Source organism: Myiozetetes cayanensis, unplaced genomic scaffold, assembly GCF_022539395.1.
Source record: "Myiozetetes cayanensis isolate MyiCay16 unplaced genomic scaffold, myiCay2020 scf6-25, whole genome shotgun sequence".
Lineage (NCBI taxonomy): Eukaryota > Metazoa > Chordata > Aves > Passeriformes > Tyrannidae > Myiozetetes > Myiozetetes cayanensis.
This window is the reverse complement of record NW_026087853.1, coordinates 1,616,791-1,635,889: the sequence shown is the minus strand read 5'-3', so window position 1 is coordinate 1,635,889 and position 19,099 is coordinate 1,616,791. Positions and strand designations below refer to the sequence as shown.

The window sequence follows — 19,099 nt, the reverse complement described above, 5'->3', positions numbered from 1 at the left end:
TAATGGAAAGAATAAAAGCATCCTCCTTCAATCCCTCTGCTCTGACACTCCGGAACCAGGCGAGTCGCTCCGTGTGATCCCAGTGCAGGTGAAGTGGAGGGGGGTGGGGAGCTCAGCCTGGCCCCCACAGCCAGCAGTTTTCCACACCTGGCTGATCCAGTGCCAGTAGGATGAGCCAGGTGCAGGGGCCACCCCATCCACAGCTCCTGCCATTTCCAGGTTGCTCCCTGGGGTTTGCAGGGCAGAAGGATGAGCCCCATGGGAAGGTGGCACCGGCTCTTCTTGCAGCAGGTCAGAGGTTTTGGCTGCTCCAGCTGGAATGGTGACTGCCAGGAGTCCATCCATGCCCTGAGAAGAGGCAAACAGCACCAAGGGTGGGGAGAGAAGGGACTTGGACAATGCAAAGGCACGGCTGCCACGCTCCGTTTGGCTCCCTGGAGAAACGGCTGCTGCTCCACGGACTCTGCTCCCAGGAGCTGAGCGTGGCTGCTGCATTGTCCAGGGTTCATTCCCAGACTTCCAAACCATTCACCCTCAGAGGGGTGTAACTGGAGCCTGGATCATGGCACTGCAGGAGAGGGATGTATTCAGGGAAATACTCCCAACAGATGCCACGCTCCGCTCCCATTCCCAGTTTGAGCAATCACCGTTCACCCAACACAAACCTTCCCAACTCCCCGGGAAAGCACCGACCCACAGCCAAGGAATGAGATGCCAGAGGCCACAGCAGAGCAGGACAAAGCACTGCGAGGATTTCTCCTGGCAGGGAAAAATTCCACATAAGAGCAGATGGCAAAGCTTCCAGCACATTGGAAGCCAAGGCAACTCCACATCCATCCTACTGGACCCACGCTCTGTCCTGGAGCTTCCAGGGAACAAGGCAGGTGCTCACAGAGGAGCCAAGAAGCAGGAGGATGACTGGAAAGTCCCTGTTTTCGCAAGCTTTACACACCTAGCACCAGAATTCCCGACAACAGGAGCCTCTGCTGCACGCAGGGCTGACAGGAAGGAAAGGCAAGGTTTGAATCTGTGAATGTTACAGCAGGGAGTTCTCCAAGGAATAGAGATTTGGGAGGGGAGTGTTTTTGTGTTCCTTTGTTAGTAGGACAGGTTTGCTATAGAGGAAGCTCACTCACTGCACGTCTCAACTACAGCACAGCACCAAGTTTCTGCCACGGGTTTTACAGCATTTTTATTATTTCGGGGCAAAAGTCTTACAAGAGAAAGTCTGGTAAGGCAGATCTAGAATGCACGTTTTATTTATGTAAAAAAAAAAAAAAAAAAACCAAAAAAACCAAAATCCAGACATCATGGGTAAGGTAGACAAGAACTTTTTTTTTTTAATATTCTGACTATACAATAATATTCCTCTTTCTTTTTTTTCTTCTTTTCTTTTTTTTTTTTTTTTTTTTTAAATCCACTGCCACGCTACTATAATGGGTCTGGTTCTATAGTCTAAGTTTCAGGTTGTCCAGTTTAGTTGTCTGCAGCTTCTTTAAACAAGTTGACCTTTACCTATTTAGAGTTTCTTCTCAGAAACATTCATATATTATGCGGAATATACAGATTTTTTGAAACGAGACACTTAAAAACACACACACCTATAGCCGCAACACTGGGATAGCTGCATTGTAGGGGGTTACCTTGTTCAGCCAGCTGTAGACTCTGTATGTACAATTAGGGGTTTTTTTATAGTGTTATTTACAGAGATGGACTAAAAGCTCTCTTTAATCTAAAAGGTAAAGGCTCTTGTGTTCGAGTATGTGCAGTTTCATAGCCCTGTGGAAAACAAAACAAAACAAAAAAAAAAATAACCACGACAATTATATATACACTGTAAACAGCACAAGGCATGAGAATCTCCTCCTACCCCAAACAATCTCGCAGGAAAAAAGTGTATGTGCACTTAATATTCCTCTTCCACTTCGGCTCCCGCCCCTCTGGTCTTCTTGTGGATGGCGCGGTTAAAGCTGTGGCAGGCGGGGACCCAGTGATTGTCGTGGAGACCCAGCTTGCAGCCCGGGATGCCCTTCTGGGACCGGTGGCAGCACATCCAGTAGCCGGGCCCGTAGGGCAGGGCCTGGCAGTAGGGCTTGGGGTGCCAGCGGCACAGGGACACGTCCCCCTTCACGTACTTCTTCTTGCACTGCTTGCAGGGGTCCTCGCGGTACCGCGGGTCCCGCACCCAGCGCGAGTCCGCCGGCCGGATGTTGTAGTACTCGATGATGAACTTGAAGTAGTAGCAAGTGCATTTCAGGGCCACCAGGCTCCTGGTGGGGAGCAGCCCGAAGATCTTCACGATGATGTGGTGAGGCAGGAAGGCCATGTACTGCTGAGGCTCCAGGAGCTGCTGGATTTTAAACCTGGTCTCCAGAAAGTCATGCGAGACCTGCCTTTTCAGGCAGGAAGCGTCAAGTACTTGCAAAGCCCCTTCTGTGGGAGGGACAGAGGGGGCCGATGGCTCTGTAGGGACACTGCTCCTCACACACGGCCTGCTGGACGCCAAAGCATCCTCCTCCTCGTTCTGGGCTGCTTCTCCTGGCTTCTCTTGGGTACTCTCCCGCGGTGGCTGTTGATCCCGAGCAGCAGGCTGCTCGTCCTGGAGGAAAAACAGCCTCCCCGGGAGAGAATCCTCACTGGAACTGGAGAGCTTCTCTTTCCTGCACCCTTTCTCGGTCTTGGTGACGGATATACTGATGCACAAGGGCTCCTTCCTCACGGGATGCAGGCTCTGCTTTGGGAAAACCACAGGCTCCTTTGACGTACAATCAACAGTCGCGTCCTTGCTCGGCGAGGGATCCGGCGGCAGCCTGGCAGCAGCAGCTGGACACGAGGACAGCAGAGCTCCGGGGGGCTCAATCCGTGTCTCAGTGTCGCTCCTGCCGGCTGCCATCGCCAGCACCGCGTGAGCAAGTCCCGAGTTCACATTCCCCATCCGGGTATCCAGCCCCGAAGGAAAAGGCCGCCGAGCAGAGGCGCCGCCATCCCACAGCTCGGCGTCACCCAGAGCACCACAACGACCCCCGTATCCGGCCTCTGCCACCCCCGCCTCCCCCAAGCCATCCCCTGAGCCAGAACCCCAGCACCCCCTTCCCCGCCTCTCCCTCGGCCTGGGTGCCGTTGGCCAGGAGCACCCTCCCGACGTTCCTGCGGAAGCTGTTGTTCCGGGAGAGGCTCCCGGCCTCCCGCTCGCTCTGGCGCCTCAGGCACTCCGACTCCAGCTTGGCCACCATGTCCAGCACCCGCACGGGCTCTCCCTGCTGCTCGCCGGGGCCCCTCTCCGCCTGCGCCTCGCACGCCCCGGCCGAGGAGAAAGGGTCGGAGCCGGGAAGGGCCCCCTTGGGCTGAGCGCTCGGCCTCGTGGCGGGAGCGGCCGTGCAGGTTTTAGCACAGTCCACCAGCAGGGCACTGGCTCGCTGCTCCAGGAAAGCCACCATCTCTATCACCGAGAGGGACCGGCCCGGGAACGCCCCCTCTCCGCTGTCATTCCCGTAGTGCACCGAGCAGTGCTCGATGCCACAGGCGAAAGGCTCGGGCTGGGAGCACCTGGCGTTGGCCTCCCTCATCCTCTCCAGTTGGATCTTGGCTTTTTTGAGGTCCACCGATTTTTTCCTGCGCTTGGCCGTCCTCCCGTCGATGTCCCACGTGCTCTTGATTTTCATGGAGCCCACCCGGCTGCTGCTGCTGCTGCTGCTCTGCTGGGCGGCGAAGAACGCGATTTTCTCCTTCGTGTTGCCGGGTTTCACCACGGCCCAGACATCCAGAGGCCCTTCCCCTTCCTCTCCCTGGTGGATCGTTGCAGACAGGGCGTTCTTCTTTTCCCTTGCACTCGGACCATCCGCTGGACCCTTCCCGTTCATATTGCACATAGTATTTGGATAAATAATCCCCAGGAGCTTTTGAGATGGAGTCACGAGGGAGGGTTTGGGGAAGACGCTCAGTTTGGTGCAGGTGGTGTATTTTTCTCCTTGTGCTGATCCCTGGTGGCCTCGCAGGGAATCCTGGCTTATTTCTGGGGATCGCTCTTTCTTCTGTAACTTGAGATATGGCTTTAAGTGCATACCAGAGACCCTGGAAAAACAGAAAGGGGAGAAGTGAAGTGACAGTTGCAAAATATCCCTGTCTGGAATTAGAGAAGGTGGTCCAGGGTACGGACCATCCCACACCTCAAGAAGAACCACATGAGAAAAGAAAATGAAGCAACCAAATCTCCAATATCCACCCTTGGAGAACTTCCCGCAGTAGGAGAGAACTTCCCTTAGATAAACCTGTTGCAAGGAGAAATCCTGGAGTTTATCAGTTGTGAAAACATAGCCAGTGGTTCATTTCAGAGCCACCCTTCTGCCTGTTCATTCCTTAATCCAGTTGTAAGGTACACATGGGTCATGGAGTTTATCTGGACATCTGCTATCAGAGATATTCCTTTCAGGAATAGACAGTTAAAAGTACAGTTAAAGCTGAAAAGTGAAATTAGCAAGTGTAATTACATTCATCAGAGATCCCAGTGGGTATCTAAATTCCTAATATCACCCAAAATCACAGAATGGTTTCGGCTGGACCTTAAAAACCACCTTGTTTCACCCCCCTGCCATGGGCAGGGACACCTCCCACTAGACCAAGTTGCTCCAAGGCCTGTCCAACCTGGCTGTGAGCGCTTCCAGGGATGGGGCAGCTTCTCTGGGCAATGAAACTTACCCTTTAGAATATTGATCATGACAAATTTGGTGACTTTCTCATAAGGGTCCTTACATTATTATACATCAGACACCCCCCCCAAAAGCGAGAGAAGCATCACGTACAGCTGAAGAGACCCGCTCTCAAGGACATGTTTTCATGGTTAGGAACTTAAGAGCTGTGAGGAACCACTTGGATGCTGCTGACACTGCAGCAGCACAGCTGCTGACTCCTGCAGCACTCAGCTCCTCTGTTCTGTCACACCTTCACAGTCACCTTCCATTCAGGGCTCAGAGCCCCGGGCGCTGCCCACACGGGGTGCGATCATCAGGAGACTCCAGGCTCTTCTCCCAGGAGTATCACAGAAGCGCATTACAGAACTAACTATAGATTATGTTTCCATGGTAATCTTTGAATTGTTACACTCAAAGGCCTCCACTTGGAAATGGGGATAATCTGTGCTTGCACGTTGAGGGAGCGGCAGGTTCAATGCCACATCCCTCAGGAGCCGATACGGACACGTTCAGGCACTGAACACGTTTCCCTTGAGAGTCACCACTGAGACACTTGCTCAAGTATTGCACTTGTAGCCTAAAAGCAGCTTTTAATTAAAAACCTCGAGGCACAACATCTACAAAGCCTGACAAATGTATAGCTGATGCTGCCCAAGCAGAGGAAGCCTCCAGCACCAGGAGCAGCCACGCTGCTTAACCATTGCTTTCCCTGGATATTTCCTTCTGGCCCCAGTGAGGAGAAGTGAGGGGCAGGCACAGGGGGCTTGGGGGGAGGTACATCAAGAGGAAGGACTTAGTTCAGCTTTCTGTGCCCCTCTGGTCCATGCAGTAGTGCTTTGAAGGCCAGGAAGCAGACCCTGCAAAGGATGATGCTATCTATGTTCTTTCCCTCGGGATTTTATAGGGAAACCATCGCCTCATTCTTGCAACCAGACAGCGCCAAAACCATCTGCATCTCACCTACAGACTGTGGGGGGAAGAGATCTCGGCGCTGCAGCTACACCTACCCAGTTCCTGGGTTAATTCTCTCCCTGTGCCTCCTGCGTGCTAATTCCAGCTCGTTGGAATTGGGTCACCTCCCAATTTAGTCTCCTCTGCAAAGCGCGACTGAGCTATTTTGTTTGCCTCTCCAGTTGGATGCTAAAAGCTGAAATAATCTCATAAAAATAGAACTTCAGGGTGCTGAAACAGATGCATGAAGAGAACATGGGAGATCAAGGCTGCTGGAGTTTGCTCCGGCCTCGTTTTCCACGGGGTCTGGCTCGTCTTGGCTGTGCTTTAGTGAAGCAGGGTCAGGCCCTCGATGCGCCCCGGCCAAAGCCCGGCCCAGAAGGGCAGCAGGTGAAGCACTGCAGCAAAAAGCTGCTCAGGGAACAGTGCCTGCAGCCCTCCCTTCCCTGCCAGAAGGACATTCTGGAGCTGTGCTTCCCGGATTAGAGAGAGAAAGAGAAAAAAAAGCTCCGGTGGCCGCCCGCCACCGTACCCTGGGGAGAAGAGGTGAACGCAATTAAATACACGATTTGCATGCTGAAATCTCCTGAGCCAGGAGCAGAAGATCAAATTTCATTCATGAGTTTTCCTGCCAAGGTGTTTGAAAAATGAGCCGAGCTGGTTCATAAAAGGCTTTCTCCGAGCAGTTTTCAGGAATCCGGGAGGACAATCGGCTCAACACCCTTCATTAAGAGAAGCTGCGAGTGAAGGTGAGACCAGGTATTATAAGAATGAAAACAGGACCAAACTGGTTACCCCAACAGGCTCGGGGGGACACGTTTAGCCAGCAAAGTTGGTTCAGCTGCTCCCAGCTCTTTCTGGTCTATGGAGAAAGACAAAGGGTAGAGTTCTGCCTCACCTATTACAGATTTCTTGTTTAAGGCTGTATTTCCTCCTGTGTTTCAGTTAGTCCCCGGCTCAGCCAACAATACCATTTAAGGTTGAAAAGTTATAATTTACATAACAAAATTATGCCTTACTCAGAAGTTTTACTGCCAGAATAATTGCCTCATTTGAATTCAGCACTCAGCTCATTGCACATGTTTTAATGGATCTGGATTTAAAAGAAAATCTTCATCTAATAACTTCAGACAGCTATAAAGAACACTGCAAAACTCCACCTGACCAGCTGTCACCTGCCTCACAGTTTTCCAGTAGCAGGGAAGAGAACTTCCATTTTAAAAGGGATCTCAGTAATGGACCTTACCTGAAAGTGTCTCTTGGAAAAAAACGAGCCCCCACCTCACACGCGCTTTGCTGTGGGTATTAAGAACGAACTTTTAGGCAAACACAACTTCTTCCCTGCACGTCAGCAGCACATCTCATCTCTAGCTCCTAGAATTAGAACAAGCCTTCCCAGCAGAAACTGCTTTGAAGATGAACCAGAGCCCAGTCCCCACCCACAGACTCCCCTATTTCTGCAGCGTCTCAGTGCTGGCAAGTGGAGAGCTGTGGCAGCTGCAGGTAAGCTTTTAAATATTTAAACCCACCAAAAATAGTTGCTAAAAGGTGAAGTCACTGACAATTCCCTACGAAACTTAATTCCAGAATAATTCTGTTTGCTTTCCTCCACCCTTTAAGTTATCAAGCTTTCTAATTTTATCTTTAGAGACAACGACTCTTCAGAAGTCCACAGAGCAAACATGAAAAGGTTTTTCAATCCCAAACGTGCGGTTTTAAGTTGCTGATAAGAGAGAATTCTGCCAGGGAATGATCAGCACTGAAACAACGAGCAGTGCTGCCTTCATGCTGTTATTCCATCCTTTAAGCTGATGAAGTAAAGGGGCCAGTTTTTCTCTTTCTAATCAGCCGTGTCTGAAAAACAGGATACTCGCCCTGCTGGAATGACACTGCTGTTTTCCTAAGTCGTAACTACAGCTTGTTTCCACTGTAGTTTTATCAAGTTAGTTACTCCATGCTGTTGATACAGAAATATATTCCTTTATAAGAGCACAAAAACACACACCCACTCCCCCTCTCCTCTCCCCACTGAAGGGAAGGCCTAAAACCCACTTGTGGACTCCCCATCCCTGGAAATTTCCAAGGCCAAGCCAGATAGGTCTTGGAGTACCCCTGGTCTAGTAGAAGGTGTTCCCCTGCCCATGGCAGAAGGGTTGGAATGAGATGGTCTTTGAGGTCTCTTCCAAGCCAAATCATTCCATGATTCTCACTTGCCAAGCTGGCCAGAATCTTCCTGCATCCTTTTGTACTTATATACGTTCTAAAATCACAGCAGCCTAAAAAAAATAATATATTTGCTTTAGTGGAAACTCCAAAAGTTGGAAGGGAAAAACTGGTTAAAAAAGGCTCAGTTTTTACAACTCCTTTGTGAGGTCCACAGAGAACCTTAATGCCTCTCACTGAGAGTCAGGGATACCTCATCATGAGAGTCAGGGACTCTCATGATGCCCTTGTGAAGCCAAAAGATTTCCTCTGGCCAGCAAGAAAAACAACAACAGTACAATATTCTCCAACAGCACATTCACCCTGCGAGTTTTCTGGGCAAAGCACCCACCGGAAGGTTTCGTTAAGGCGAAAATTTCCATCCAAACCCCCAAGTTTCCTGTGGATTTCTTCTGGTAAACACACCAACTGCAGCCGGCGAAAGCTCCTCGCGTTGCTGACTGCACACCCAGTGCCAACTACAACTCTGAAAAAAACCCTCAGGACACACTAACACAAGGCAGAAGAAGCCAAAAAAAAAAAAAAGGAGTTTAAAAAAAAAAATCAACAATAAAAACCCTCACCAAGCATAACCTCTGGCAAGGCTTTTCTCCTCCCTGGCATCCCAGTTCTCTGTCCACAGAGCTCAGCTCCTCTGCACAGGACACTGACAATTAGCAAGGACCCAGCACTAAATGTGAGTTAACTATGGTCAACCACTTGTTATTTCTGGAAGGGCTTGGTGGGTCCTTTGGGCTCAATCTGCAGTACCATTTCCATCCCCTTTGCACTGCCAGGGCAAGGCAGAGCAGACAGAGAGCTGCTTCAAAGGCATTCCACGGATTCTGCCGGGGCGGGAAAGTCCCGGCAGAGCAGCCTGGATGGAAGAGGCTCTGCTGCTCACTGGAGCTTGTTCTGGCACGTGGCAAGTGTCCAAGCTGGGAGAAGGGCGGGCTGGGAAGCACGACGCTCCGGAGCTGGGGCGGGTTGGACTCCGGCAGCTGTGGAGGCATCTGATTTCTAGAAAACCCACTCCCTTGGAGCGGCAGCTGCTCCAGACCCACCTCCCAGCGCCTGCAAAAACGCCTCTTGCATCTCTCAGAGAGCCAGCAAGGATTATTATGGGATTGGAAGGCAAGCAGAAGGTATCTGGCTGCTGAGGGAGAGCTCCCTGTCCAAGTGGCCAGCCTGCGGGAAGCGGGAGCAAGCCAAAAACGTGGGGCAGAGCTGGCCCCAAAGAGCTGAGGAACTAAATGCAAAGCAAACACCCAGAACTGACTGTTCACCCATATCAGGTGTTCAAATAACCTGACTCTGGGGGAGACAACACCCAAAAGTATCTGCACACAGGCATGAAGTCCATCATCCTCACCACGCTGGGGTTTCGGGTGACACAACACACACCCAAGCCCAGCACACACCACTCCAGTTCGAGGGCTCCCACCCAGTGATGTTTTGGACACATTTTACACTAAACACACACACACACCCTTCAACCTAAAGCACAGCCAACTTGGCTGTTTTTACTAAATTTTATACAGGGAGAAGTGCCACTGCTTTGCCAGGCTTTTGTATAAAAGCACTCACCGTGAAGCGAGTGACGTAGGGGCAGTTCTTTGTTGGGCCTCAGGAACCTCAAACCCCTGCTCCCTGCTCCCCAACCGTACTAGGGACGACACAGGGGTGACACAAAGCAGAAGGGAACAAAATGAACTGACAGATTTGGTGTTCAAGGTTATAAGCTGCTCCAGAAACGTGTAGCTCAGAGATGATGGGATGGCACACGTGCCCGTGGTGGAACAGGCCGAGATGAGGGGAAATCACAGAAGGACAGTAAGAAAAAAAAAAAGCACAAAACTGATGGTTTTATAGATCTTCTGCTTAAAACTGCCCAGGGCAGCACAGATAGGTGATATGTTTCCTTCTGGAAGTCTTTTACTTCTCTTTACTTCAACGTCTGTTTTCTGATTTATTAACTGCAACAGGACCAAGACCTTTCTTCGCATCACAGCACAACATGCATTTCTTCAAACAGCTCATGAACCAACACAAAGGGATGCTATTTATAGCCTCCATTTTTGTGCATGTGTAATGAGAACACATGAAAGGTTGCAGAAATTAACCTTGGACCACACGATCAGTCGGAGAACTCGGCGTTCAAAAGAAAGAATAAGCGAAAGTGGATCTGAGGGCAAGTCATAAGGTTGCTCTTTTGAAACTCAAGGCTGAAAGGAACTGGTTCATGGGTGTTCAAGATGTGCTGCAGAGGATTTCACTGCAGACAGATTTCTCCAGGAGCCACAAGGTGTTTTCATTATTAAGAACACATCCCAAACGAGAACTGAAGAAAGTCCAACTGGATGTGATCCTCTTTTGTGAAGGACACAAGAAACAGATGCAGGTTTCGAGTCACATCACTTAGAAACTCGTATCTTGGAGCTCAAGATGTCTAGGGATAAACATGAGAAGTGGTTGCAGCATTAAGTCACTGCAGAGATATTTAAAAACAAGCAACAGTGAAAGGTTCCTCAGCTTGTGAGAAAGGACTGGGAGAGAACCAAGGCTGCAAGGAAAGGCAGGGCAGAGATCAGGAGTACTCCAAGTGCTACACAAAATACCAAAATTGACTTTGCAGCATTTCTAAAGAGGGGTGGTAACCGCGATCGTGAGGGCAAAAGCCCAGGCGTTAATCTGAAACAAGAACATTGGCAGGGGGAGGATTAAAGAGCTTCATAAAAATCGTGAGGATTGGCTCATCTCGGTTTTAGAATCCAAAACAGATAGGCTCACGCACTGCAGGCCAAGAAACAGGATTTATAAACCTCTTGAAAGGCAACAATGGGAGATAATAAACATGTGGCACATTGGAGGGGGCACTGCAGGGGAGAAAGGGAAGGGAGAATGATTGCAGCCTCTCCAGGGCTGGTATTCTGCCTCCAATATAAAGGTGCTTTGCAAGCAAAGAGGATTAATGTGACACAGAGAAAAGAGGGGGAAGAGGGAATACTTCAAAATGCCAGACTAACCTCAAGGTTTTCAAAAAAAAGTGATCTTTTTACGCAAATCTACTATATCTTACTCACACGGTCTTCAGAGAGCACAAAGAGATTTACTGGTGAAGACAGATTGGCAGAGGAATGGGAAAACAGACAAAGGAGCTGGCTTAGCAGCAGACAGCCCCAGGTGATGCTGAATAAGAAAATACCAGCTTGGAAACCAAAGGCATGCCTCAAGAATCAGCCTGGGGAACATCTGATTTTGTTAGGAATGACCTCAGCACAAATACTGCACCCCCAGAACTGGAGGCAGCTCCAAAACAGCAGAGGCACAAAGCTCCAAGTAACAGAAACACGGACAGTGATGCACCAGAGAGAGGAACACCAAGGAGTTCTGGAAGTAGCTAAGGTGAATTGGCCACCACAGAACTCTGTGACACGTTTGAGGCAGCAGCAAGAAAACCCTCCAGCCCGATCTGCCCTGGAGCAGACAATTTTAGCCAGGACACAGATATATCCACACTGAGGGCAACAACAGTTGTTACTCAAGAAGCTACTTGAGAAAACTTGGGTCATTTAGCACCACAAAACCACAGGTGAGGGTCACAACCCCATCTTACAGAATGCAGCCAGAGAGGTAAACCACTAAAAATAAGAAGTGGGGAAGAAAAGCAGAAGGAAAATACAGGAACAGAAAGTCAAATAAGCATGTAAACTGTCATGAATGTTTAGTCTGGGAGTCACAAGGAGGTTCCTAATTGCACAGCTAGATCTGTCATCTTCAGTAATGGCTTAATCTGCTGGAGGAGAGAAGAAGAGATGTAAGAAAAGATGTAAATGCTTTTAGGCTAGACTAAGTTCACAAAAGGGATTATGTGATACTGCTTGGGAAAGCAAAGAGCTGGGTGACCCAGGAAGTCTTTTCCAGCACTAAATTACCATGAGACTAACATAGCAAGTATATGCTGTCTACACAACCACAAAGAACAAAGGTTAAAAGTTTGCTTTAAACCCACACAGCTTTTGGAAACCAAAAAGCTGGCGCTCTTCCGCCAGACTGAGGAAGTTTAGGAGCCTTGCTTTCAGAAAAAGAGAAGGAAAAAAAAAAAAGAAGATACATATATTTTGAAGTAGCCTGAACTCAAACAAACCGGCGTGTTCCTGCATTTGCATAAGGACGAGTTGTTCTGCACGGTGTTCCTATAACGAGACACAGTGAGAGGCGTTCACTTAATTGTCACATAAGCACAAGTGTTTGAAACCAATCGTGCATTTCTTCTTAATAAGAGACACAGGAGAGTGAGCAATGCAAAATCTGAGCTTAAACTAATCTAATTACTTACTCCATAGTAAGGCAAACCGCAACAATGACTGCCAGCGTTTCCACTTGCTCTAAGCTGACTGCATGTTCTAAAGCCTCCTCTGACGAGCCACTCGCCAATTAAGTTTTACTTCAAAGTCGTGTTCCCAAACTAATTTACAGCTGTTGCTAAAAAAACCCAAGGATTTCTCCGAGCACCCCGCCAGCTGTAGGGAATCTGCAGTTGTCATTATCAAATAAAAACGTCAAAAGAACATTTCTGCCCTCGAGCCATTACGGCGTTTCACTTAAACCCGAAAGGAAGAATTCAGAGCGAGCGGTTGAGTGACAAGACGGTGGGAGAGCAAGGAGAGGGCTCAGTCAGTGCTGAGCAGCCAGGCCCAGTCTGTTCATACCGTTTGACTTGGTGGAAGGTGGAGGATGTGGAATTCAGCGGTTCCCTGTGGAGGCCAGCTCTGCAGGAACTCTTCATGGTAACTCCCTCTCCAGCTAAGGCACGCCGTCACAGCCAGTCCATCCTGGGTCACACCCCAGGCTCCCCCATCAGCTCTCCTTGCCCCACACAGAGCTTCACCGTGTCTCTGCCACCTAAAAACTGAACAAACACAAGAAGATCACGTTCAAGCACAGCAGCAAACGAAGCACAGATGATTCAGACATGAGACAAAAAAAAAAAATATATATATATACACATATGTGCATGCACAGATACAAAATATATATTTTTATATATATATATAAAAGAACTTAACATCATCATGCCATTCTTGCAGCTGGAGTTTCTGAACACCATCAGACACAGATTAACACAGCAGCCTGTCTGCACACACAACACTTTTTCCACCTTATATACACGGCTACAGGGCTACCTCGTTACCTCCCACGGAACACCTCCTCTCCAGAGCTCGGCGTAAATGGGACACACGAGATCCTTCTGCTCCTTAGCACTGCACCAGGCTTTGGGGGGGAAAAGAGCTGCTGGCAGTAGGATTCGAGCCTGCCGGGAGTTACGTTAGCGCTCTAATCGAAATAGCGTGGTGGATCTCACAGAGGACAGAAAACATGTCACCACCCAGCCTCCACGTCCTGTGAAAACTGCCCTGTCTTTGCATCACGTGCTGATAAGGCAGATTACACCCAGAGCAACGCTGCCCTGCGGTATCTCCTGTTCTCACTGCCTTCTACACCTTGGCCTTGGAGCAGATACTCTCTCACCGGCGCCTTAACGGACTCGGATGGCGAAAGAACAACAACCTTCGAGCTGGAACATTAAAGGCAAGAGTGACACAGCAAAAGAGCCCTGGACAACCTCAAATGCTCCAGCCTGAGTTGCCAGCAGATTGTTTCAGAGCCCGTTTGCTTCCTCTCTAGAGGGACCACGCTCGGCGATGCCGTAATAAAGGAATGCCATTTGAGGGTGCTAAACACAGAGCTGTGCCCCCAGGGGATCTGTGATTTAGTGCAGCAGGTTGTTCTCTCCTTTCCAGCAGCCTTGCCCAGTGTTCCTGCTGCTGCCCCGCTCCTGCTTTTGCAGAGATGGAGCCTCTCACATCAATCAGCCCCCTCCCAACAGCTCCCACGCAGGAGAGCCCCAACCCACACACCAACCAGTGCTTGACCAGTGTGGTTACAGCTCGGGGCTCCCACTGAACACTCCTGGCCTGCAAAAGCTGCTCTTGGTGGCCACACTTGCTGAGAAAACCACAAAGGATGAATGTTCCAGGCAGGAAAAAAGCAGAAGCCGGTTTAGACTCATCTGGCTTGACTGTCTGCTACGGCAACTCCACGATTCGTCGACTGATGGTGATGGAGAGGTTAATCGTTTGCCTACACTTGAGTAGCAGCAGCCTAAAATAATATATAAAATATTATATAAACACATTCCAGCCCTCGTGGAGAAATCTCTGCTGAGTTCTACACAAGGCTGAGAAACGTGTCGGGTGGAGAAGACGGAGGCATTGCACTGGCAGAGCAGGGGGGTGAGAGCACGTCCTCAGCTCCAGGAATTCAGGAATAATACCAGGAGCCAGGCTGCCACGATGAGCAGGAATTGAAGCTCTGTAGTTAAACACCACTTTCATTAGACTGACCCAGAGCCTGGAACAAGGACCTGCCCCTAGGAGTGAAACCTAGGCACAAAAATCAGCTGTTTCTGGTGTTTGGTGGGCTGTAAAATGCACATTCACAAACAGTAATTCACAGAGGGGGGGAGGAAAAAAAAAAAAGCATGTGCCTGGTGCTTTGGGAAAATCAAAATTAAACACGAAATTGTTGCTTTCCCATGAACCATCAGTGAAGAGGCACTGAAATCCTGACTTTTCTCCAAGCTTTTGTCTGGCTTTCCTTCTGGCTTTACTGACACCAGCATTTCAGACTCAGCAGGAGCTGTATCACAAAAAAACATGATTATATCCACACCCAAATAAACGCAACCACACCATTTCAAGAATGCCACTCACTTTTTCAATAGCTACAACTCCCCCCCATGTATCCCTGGTTAGAAATACCACACATTTTGTGCTAGTCCTACTCCTTTGGAGATCAACTCAGAAGTAAAAGAGAAAAGCCAGAGCAAAAAAATTGAAACCCAAAAGGTATCTTGCTTGGAGTGAAGAGCTCGAGAAGCAAAACCGTGAGAAGAAGGGGGTTCAGGTCAGGAGCAGCCACAGCCCTGATCCAAGCACAGGAATCATCATAGTGGGATGTCACGTGTTTAGGAAGGAACCAGCACCTACCAGAGGGAAGCAAAAGCTGGCAAAATAGACACAGCCAAGTTCAGATGGGCACTGCAGCCCAGCTCCAACCACAGCTCCATACAAAGCATGCTTTTTCCCTTCCTCTATAGCTGCTGGGCCATAGAAAAGAGCTGAAATAGACTATTAATGCCAGCGAGCTCCTGACAAATTCCTACTGTGTGAGGAGTAAAAAGCTGTGTTTGTGAATTAAAAAAAAAAAAAAAAAAGGGAAAAAAAAGAAGGAAAAGGAAAAAGAAAAAAAAAAAATCAGCATCCAAGCTAGCAAAGATACTTACTGCCTTTTAATTACCACTGTTTCTGCACCAGGGCTGCTCTTTAGCAGGAGGTGCTTCAGCCGCTTTGCTGGTTTTGCACGGAGGAAAAAACTGAAATACAGATGCACGGAGAAACAAAACAGGAGAGGAAGTTAAAAACATAACGGTGCTGTTCTCCCTTTCTGAAGCCACCCCCCAAACATCTGCCTCGGTGCACAAGATGTGGGAAGGGCTGGGATTTTGGCAGCAGTGAAAGCGTCACATCCTCCCAGCCTCGGACGGCAGTTCGGTCCCGCACAATTCCATGTCTTATCGCCGGGTTTGAACGCTGCTGCAGCTCAGGAAAACAAGTGGGTGAACTCAGCCAGAGTGGATGAAGGAGGGGGGGGAGTCAAGGTCTCCTCCTCTGTGCAGCAATTTGATATTCTGAACTACAACAAGTGCGTTTTAGCTGTGGCAACAGTAACTGCTCAACAAAGGAGTTCGAGGGGTGGGCACATCCTCTCAGAAAATTTATTTTCTAGAAAGGAGGCAGCGGCCTCAGGGCTGGATCCGAGCAGCAGCCACCCTGCTGGTGAAAAACAGGTGCAAAAAACACATTTGAGCCATCCCATCAACACACATGGGCAAGGCTCAGGGTGCTCGGCTGGGGGCACTGGATCAGCTGGGCAAAGAGCAGCAGCAGCATGGCCAGGATGCAGGAGAAAGCAGCTGCAAGTGCTTCAGAGGGGAACTCAGAGGACTTAATACCAAAAAACAGACATTAGGATGGTGAAAAAAAAACAAAAACAAACCCACAGTGCTGAGGCCTTCTTATAAAGATGTGGGGGTTTGTTTTCATTCAAGAACCAAGTTCTAAGTCCATCCCCCCACCACTGAGCTCAGGTTCAGGTTGTTACATGATATTTGTCTCTCAAACTGTATTTCACCAGACAGGCAATTCCATCATTTCCCAGCCTGGTCATCCTTCCCTCCCTCCCTCCCCAACACCTATAACAGCACTAGAATCTCCTAAGCAAGAAGCTTTGGCAGAAAGCTTTTCCTCCTCCCAATATTCCCACTGGGAACGATCCACAGCAGCTCCCAGACTAGGCTGGACAGCAAGATGATAGACCAAATCCTCATACTCAGCCTCTTAGACACCTACAGGAACACAAGCCCTCCTTCTAAACCATCCTTCAGGTAATATCCTCCTATTTAAAACACCTTGAAGAACTGCCTTTTGACACTAAAGGAGCCACCACAGACATAATTTGCCTTGTGTGCTCAGCTTCCCCACCGCTTGATGGTCAGAAAGGATAAAGTTGCACAGATCTGATGTTATTTCATTAATTCAGGATCTGCATGGCAAAAACAAATCCAGTTTTATGCTCTAACAAGGTAACTCTGATGTTATCTAATCTAAAAAGCTGCCACAGAGGCTCCAGCTGGAATAAATATGGGAGAGCCTCCCATGTCCACTCACACATCAAAATCAGCTGACACCTCTTCTTCCAGGCACCAGGAACCAGAGCTGGTAAAGCAAGACCTGTGACCATTGCCTTGGCTCATTTCCCCACCAAAGTTACTCCAGCCCTTCCCTCTCTCCCATCCATACTCTGTACCCTGGATCACACCAAACAGAGCAGTTCCTGAACTGGAATCTGAAGATTCCCACATAAGGGGAATCAGTGGAGGCCACAAAGGTGATTTGGGGTCTGGAGTCTGTCCTCTTACGAGGACAAGACTGCAAGAGCTGGGCCTGTTTAGTCTGGAGAAGACTTGAGAGGGGAGCTCATCGATGCACATAAATATCTCAAAGGTGAGTGTCAACAGGATGGTGCCAGAGTCTTCTCGTTGGTTCCCAGCAACATCAACTAAAACACAAAAAGTTCCACCCCAACATGAGGAAGAACTTCTTTACACGGAGGGTGGCAGAGCACTGGAACAGGCTGCCCAGGGAGGCCATGGATTTTCACCTCTCTGGAGGCATTCAAAACCCACCTGGACACCTTCCTGTGTCACCTGCTCCAGGTGGTCCCTTCCAACCCCAACTATTCTATGATTCTGTGATTCTGTTGTAAATTTGAGCTCAGGCATCCATGTCAGCAGAGAGCACATGGATGCTCCAAAACACTGCAGCCCCTCAGCTGTTCCAGTCACTGTAATTCCTGCCATGCTGAGTCTTATTCCTCTTCTCCTCCCAGCTCATTCACACCTTTCCCCTTATCAGCACTGGTTTCCCATTTGATTTCTCACCTGAAGCAGCTCAGGGAGCTGAACTAAGAGAGAATTAACCCAGACTTGTCAGCTCCCTGACCCACTTACCCCCAAGACCTGGTAGGAACTCACAGAGCCCGGCTGGACATTCTCAGCAACTCAGCCTGGACTCAGCCAGCTCCAATCCACACCTGGAATCGTGCTGGAAAAGGTGCCTGCTGCAAAGTGGGTTTTTACCTCCTTTCAAGTCAGTGGAAAGGAACACTTCTGAATGCACAGCGGGCAGAATGCAGAGCGTTTCGGAAGCGGGGAAATGAGCGTGTAGGGCTCCAAGGCAACATTTGACTCTCCACTGCTGTCAAGCAGCGCTACTTGCTGTACTGATAAGCATATGAAATGCTTATTCTAATGAAGCACTACAGGGAGAACCTGTCTGCCTTCCAAGATCATGTCAATGCAGAATGAAAGGCTTCACATTGGTAGCAATCCTGCCTTTTCTCTAGGTGGGGTAAGCGTTGGAAGGACTAAGCCGTCCCCTCAAAAGGAAAATCTCAGAAGGGAAAAAAAGAAAAATAAAGGAAAGACAAGCTCTGCTGCACCCTCTTAACTCTGTATTTTGAGTACTGGAAAAAAAAAATAATAATATTACAACTGTTTCCCTTGTTCAGCTATTCCTGAAAGGCCTCAGCTGTCTTGCACAATTTGGGTAAGGACATCACCCGTTGCTCAATGGGGAAGGAGCTGAGAACTGGCTCGTTAGATTTGTCCTGCTTGATCCAGGAGGAAAACAAAACCAGTAAATGCCTCACTGGGCAGCGCTGGTGACAAACAGTACCCCCCCTTCCCCCCAGGTCACACATCCCTCTCTGCTTTCTAGAAAGCTGCCTTGGCACCGCTGCCACCGTCGCGTGCCCCGAATGACAAGCGGGGTGGTGGCCGAGCCCCCCGAACCAGCCACGGCTGCTGCGGCCTCGGCTGAGTGGGCAAAGCCACTCACCCACACTGGGGGGGCCACGTGACCCTCCCCAGCCACGTCTGGATTATTTGGGAGTACAAAACTAGACGTGTTTTTGCCACGCAGATCCTGCATTAACGAAAGCCCAGCTGAAAAGGCCACTTTCTCGGGGCGAGGGGGAAGGAGAAAGCTTCCAGAAGCCTTCCTATTATAGAAGCCAGGGAGCTGGTTCCAAAAATAGTAGAGCAGCATTCCCAGAGCTCTGGAGACGCTGTGCCCTGGTTTTGTGAGGCTGAGGTCTCCCTGGGTCGCTCCTGTACAGGCAGAGATGGGCAGGAACAACTGCAAGATGCAGAACTGACGTGAAAAGGCAGAGAAACCCAGGCAGCCCGCAAGGAAGAGACCAGCCTGAACATCAACAGAGGGAAAGCCAGTTAAAACCAGCAAGGAGAATCCCATCCTTTTCAAGAACACAACATCAGCTTGCTAAAAAGGATCCTGATTATTAAATACGACAGCAGTGATGCGGCAGGTTAGGATTGTCAACAATCATTTCATCACCCCGTTTGTCCTGTGGATGTCAGGGATTCTGCTTGGAGAGATGCACTGGACCTGTTTGGTAGATTTGTTTTTGCTGTGACAGCTCATAAACTGGTCAATAGGCCTTCCTGATGAGGAGTTCCTCATGAGTTCACCTGGAATAGTTTGTTAGTGATCCAGCAGCACGGCACAACCACCCACTCTAATTCCTAAAAGTTTCCTTTGCCTGTTTCATGG

General features: G+C 49.3%; 1 protein-coding gene across 1 annotated transcript in view; it reads right to left on the bottom strand.

The window, feature by feature from the left end:
• Positions 1–1,166: 1,166 nt before the first annotated feature.
• FBXO34 (F-box protein 34) overlaps positions 1,167–19,099 on the bottom strand; it is a 38,512-nt gene continuing 20,579 nt past the window's right edge. Inside the window, 4 exon segments of the mRNA XM_050334836.1 lie at positions 1,167–3,074; positions 3,076–4,071; positions 12,554–12,753; positions 13,028–14,006. Coding sequence (XP_050190793.1) covers positions 1,907–3,074; positions 3,076–4,071; positions 12,554–12,630 — 2,241 coding nt within the window. The 5' untranslated portion in view covers positions 12,631–12,753; positions 13,028–14,006 and the 3' untranslated portion in view covers positions 1,167–1,906.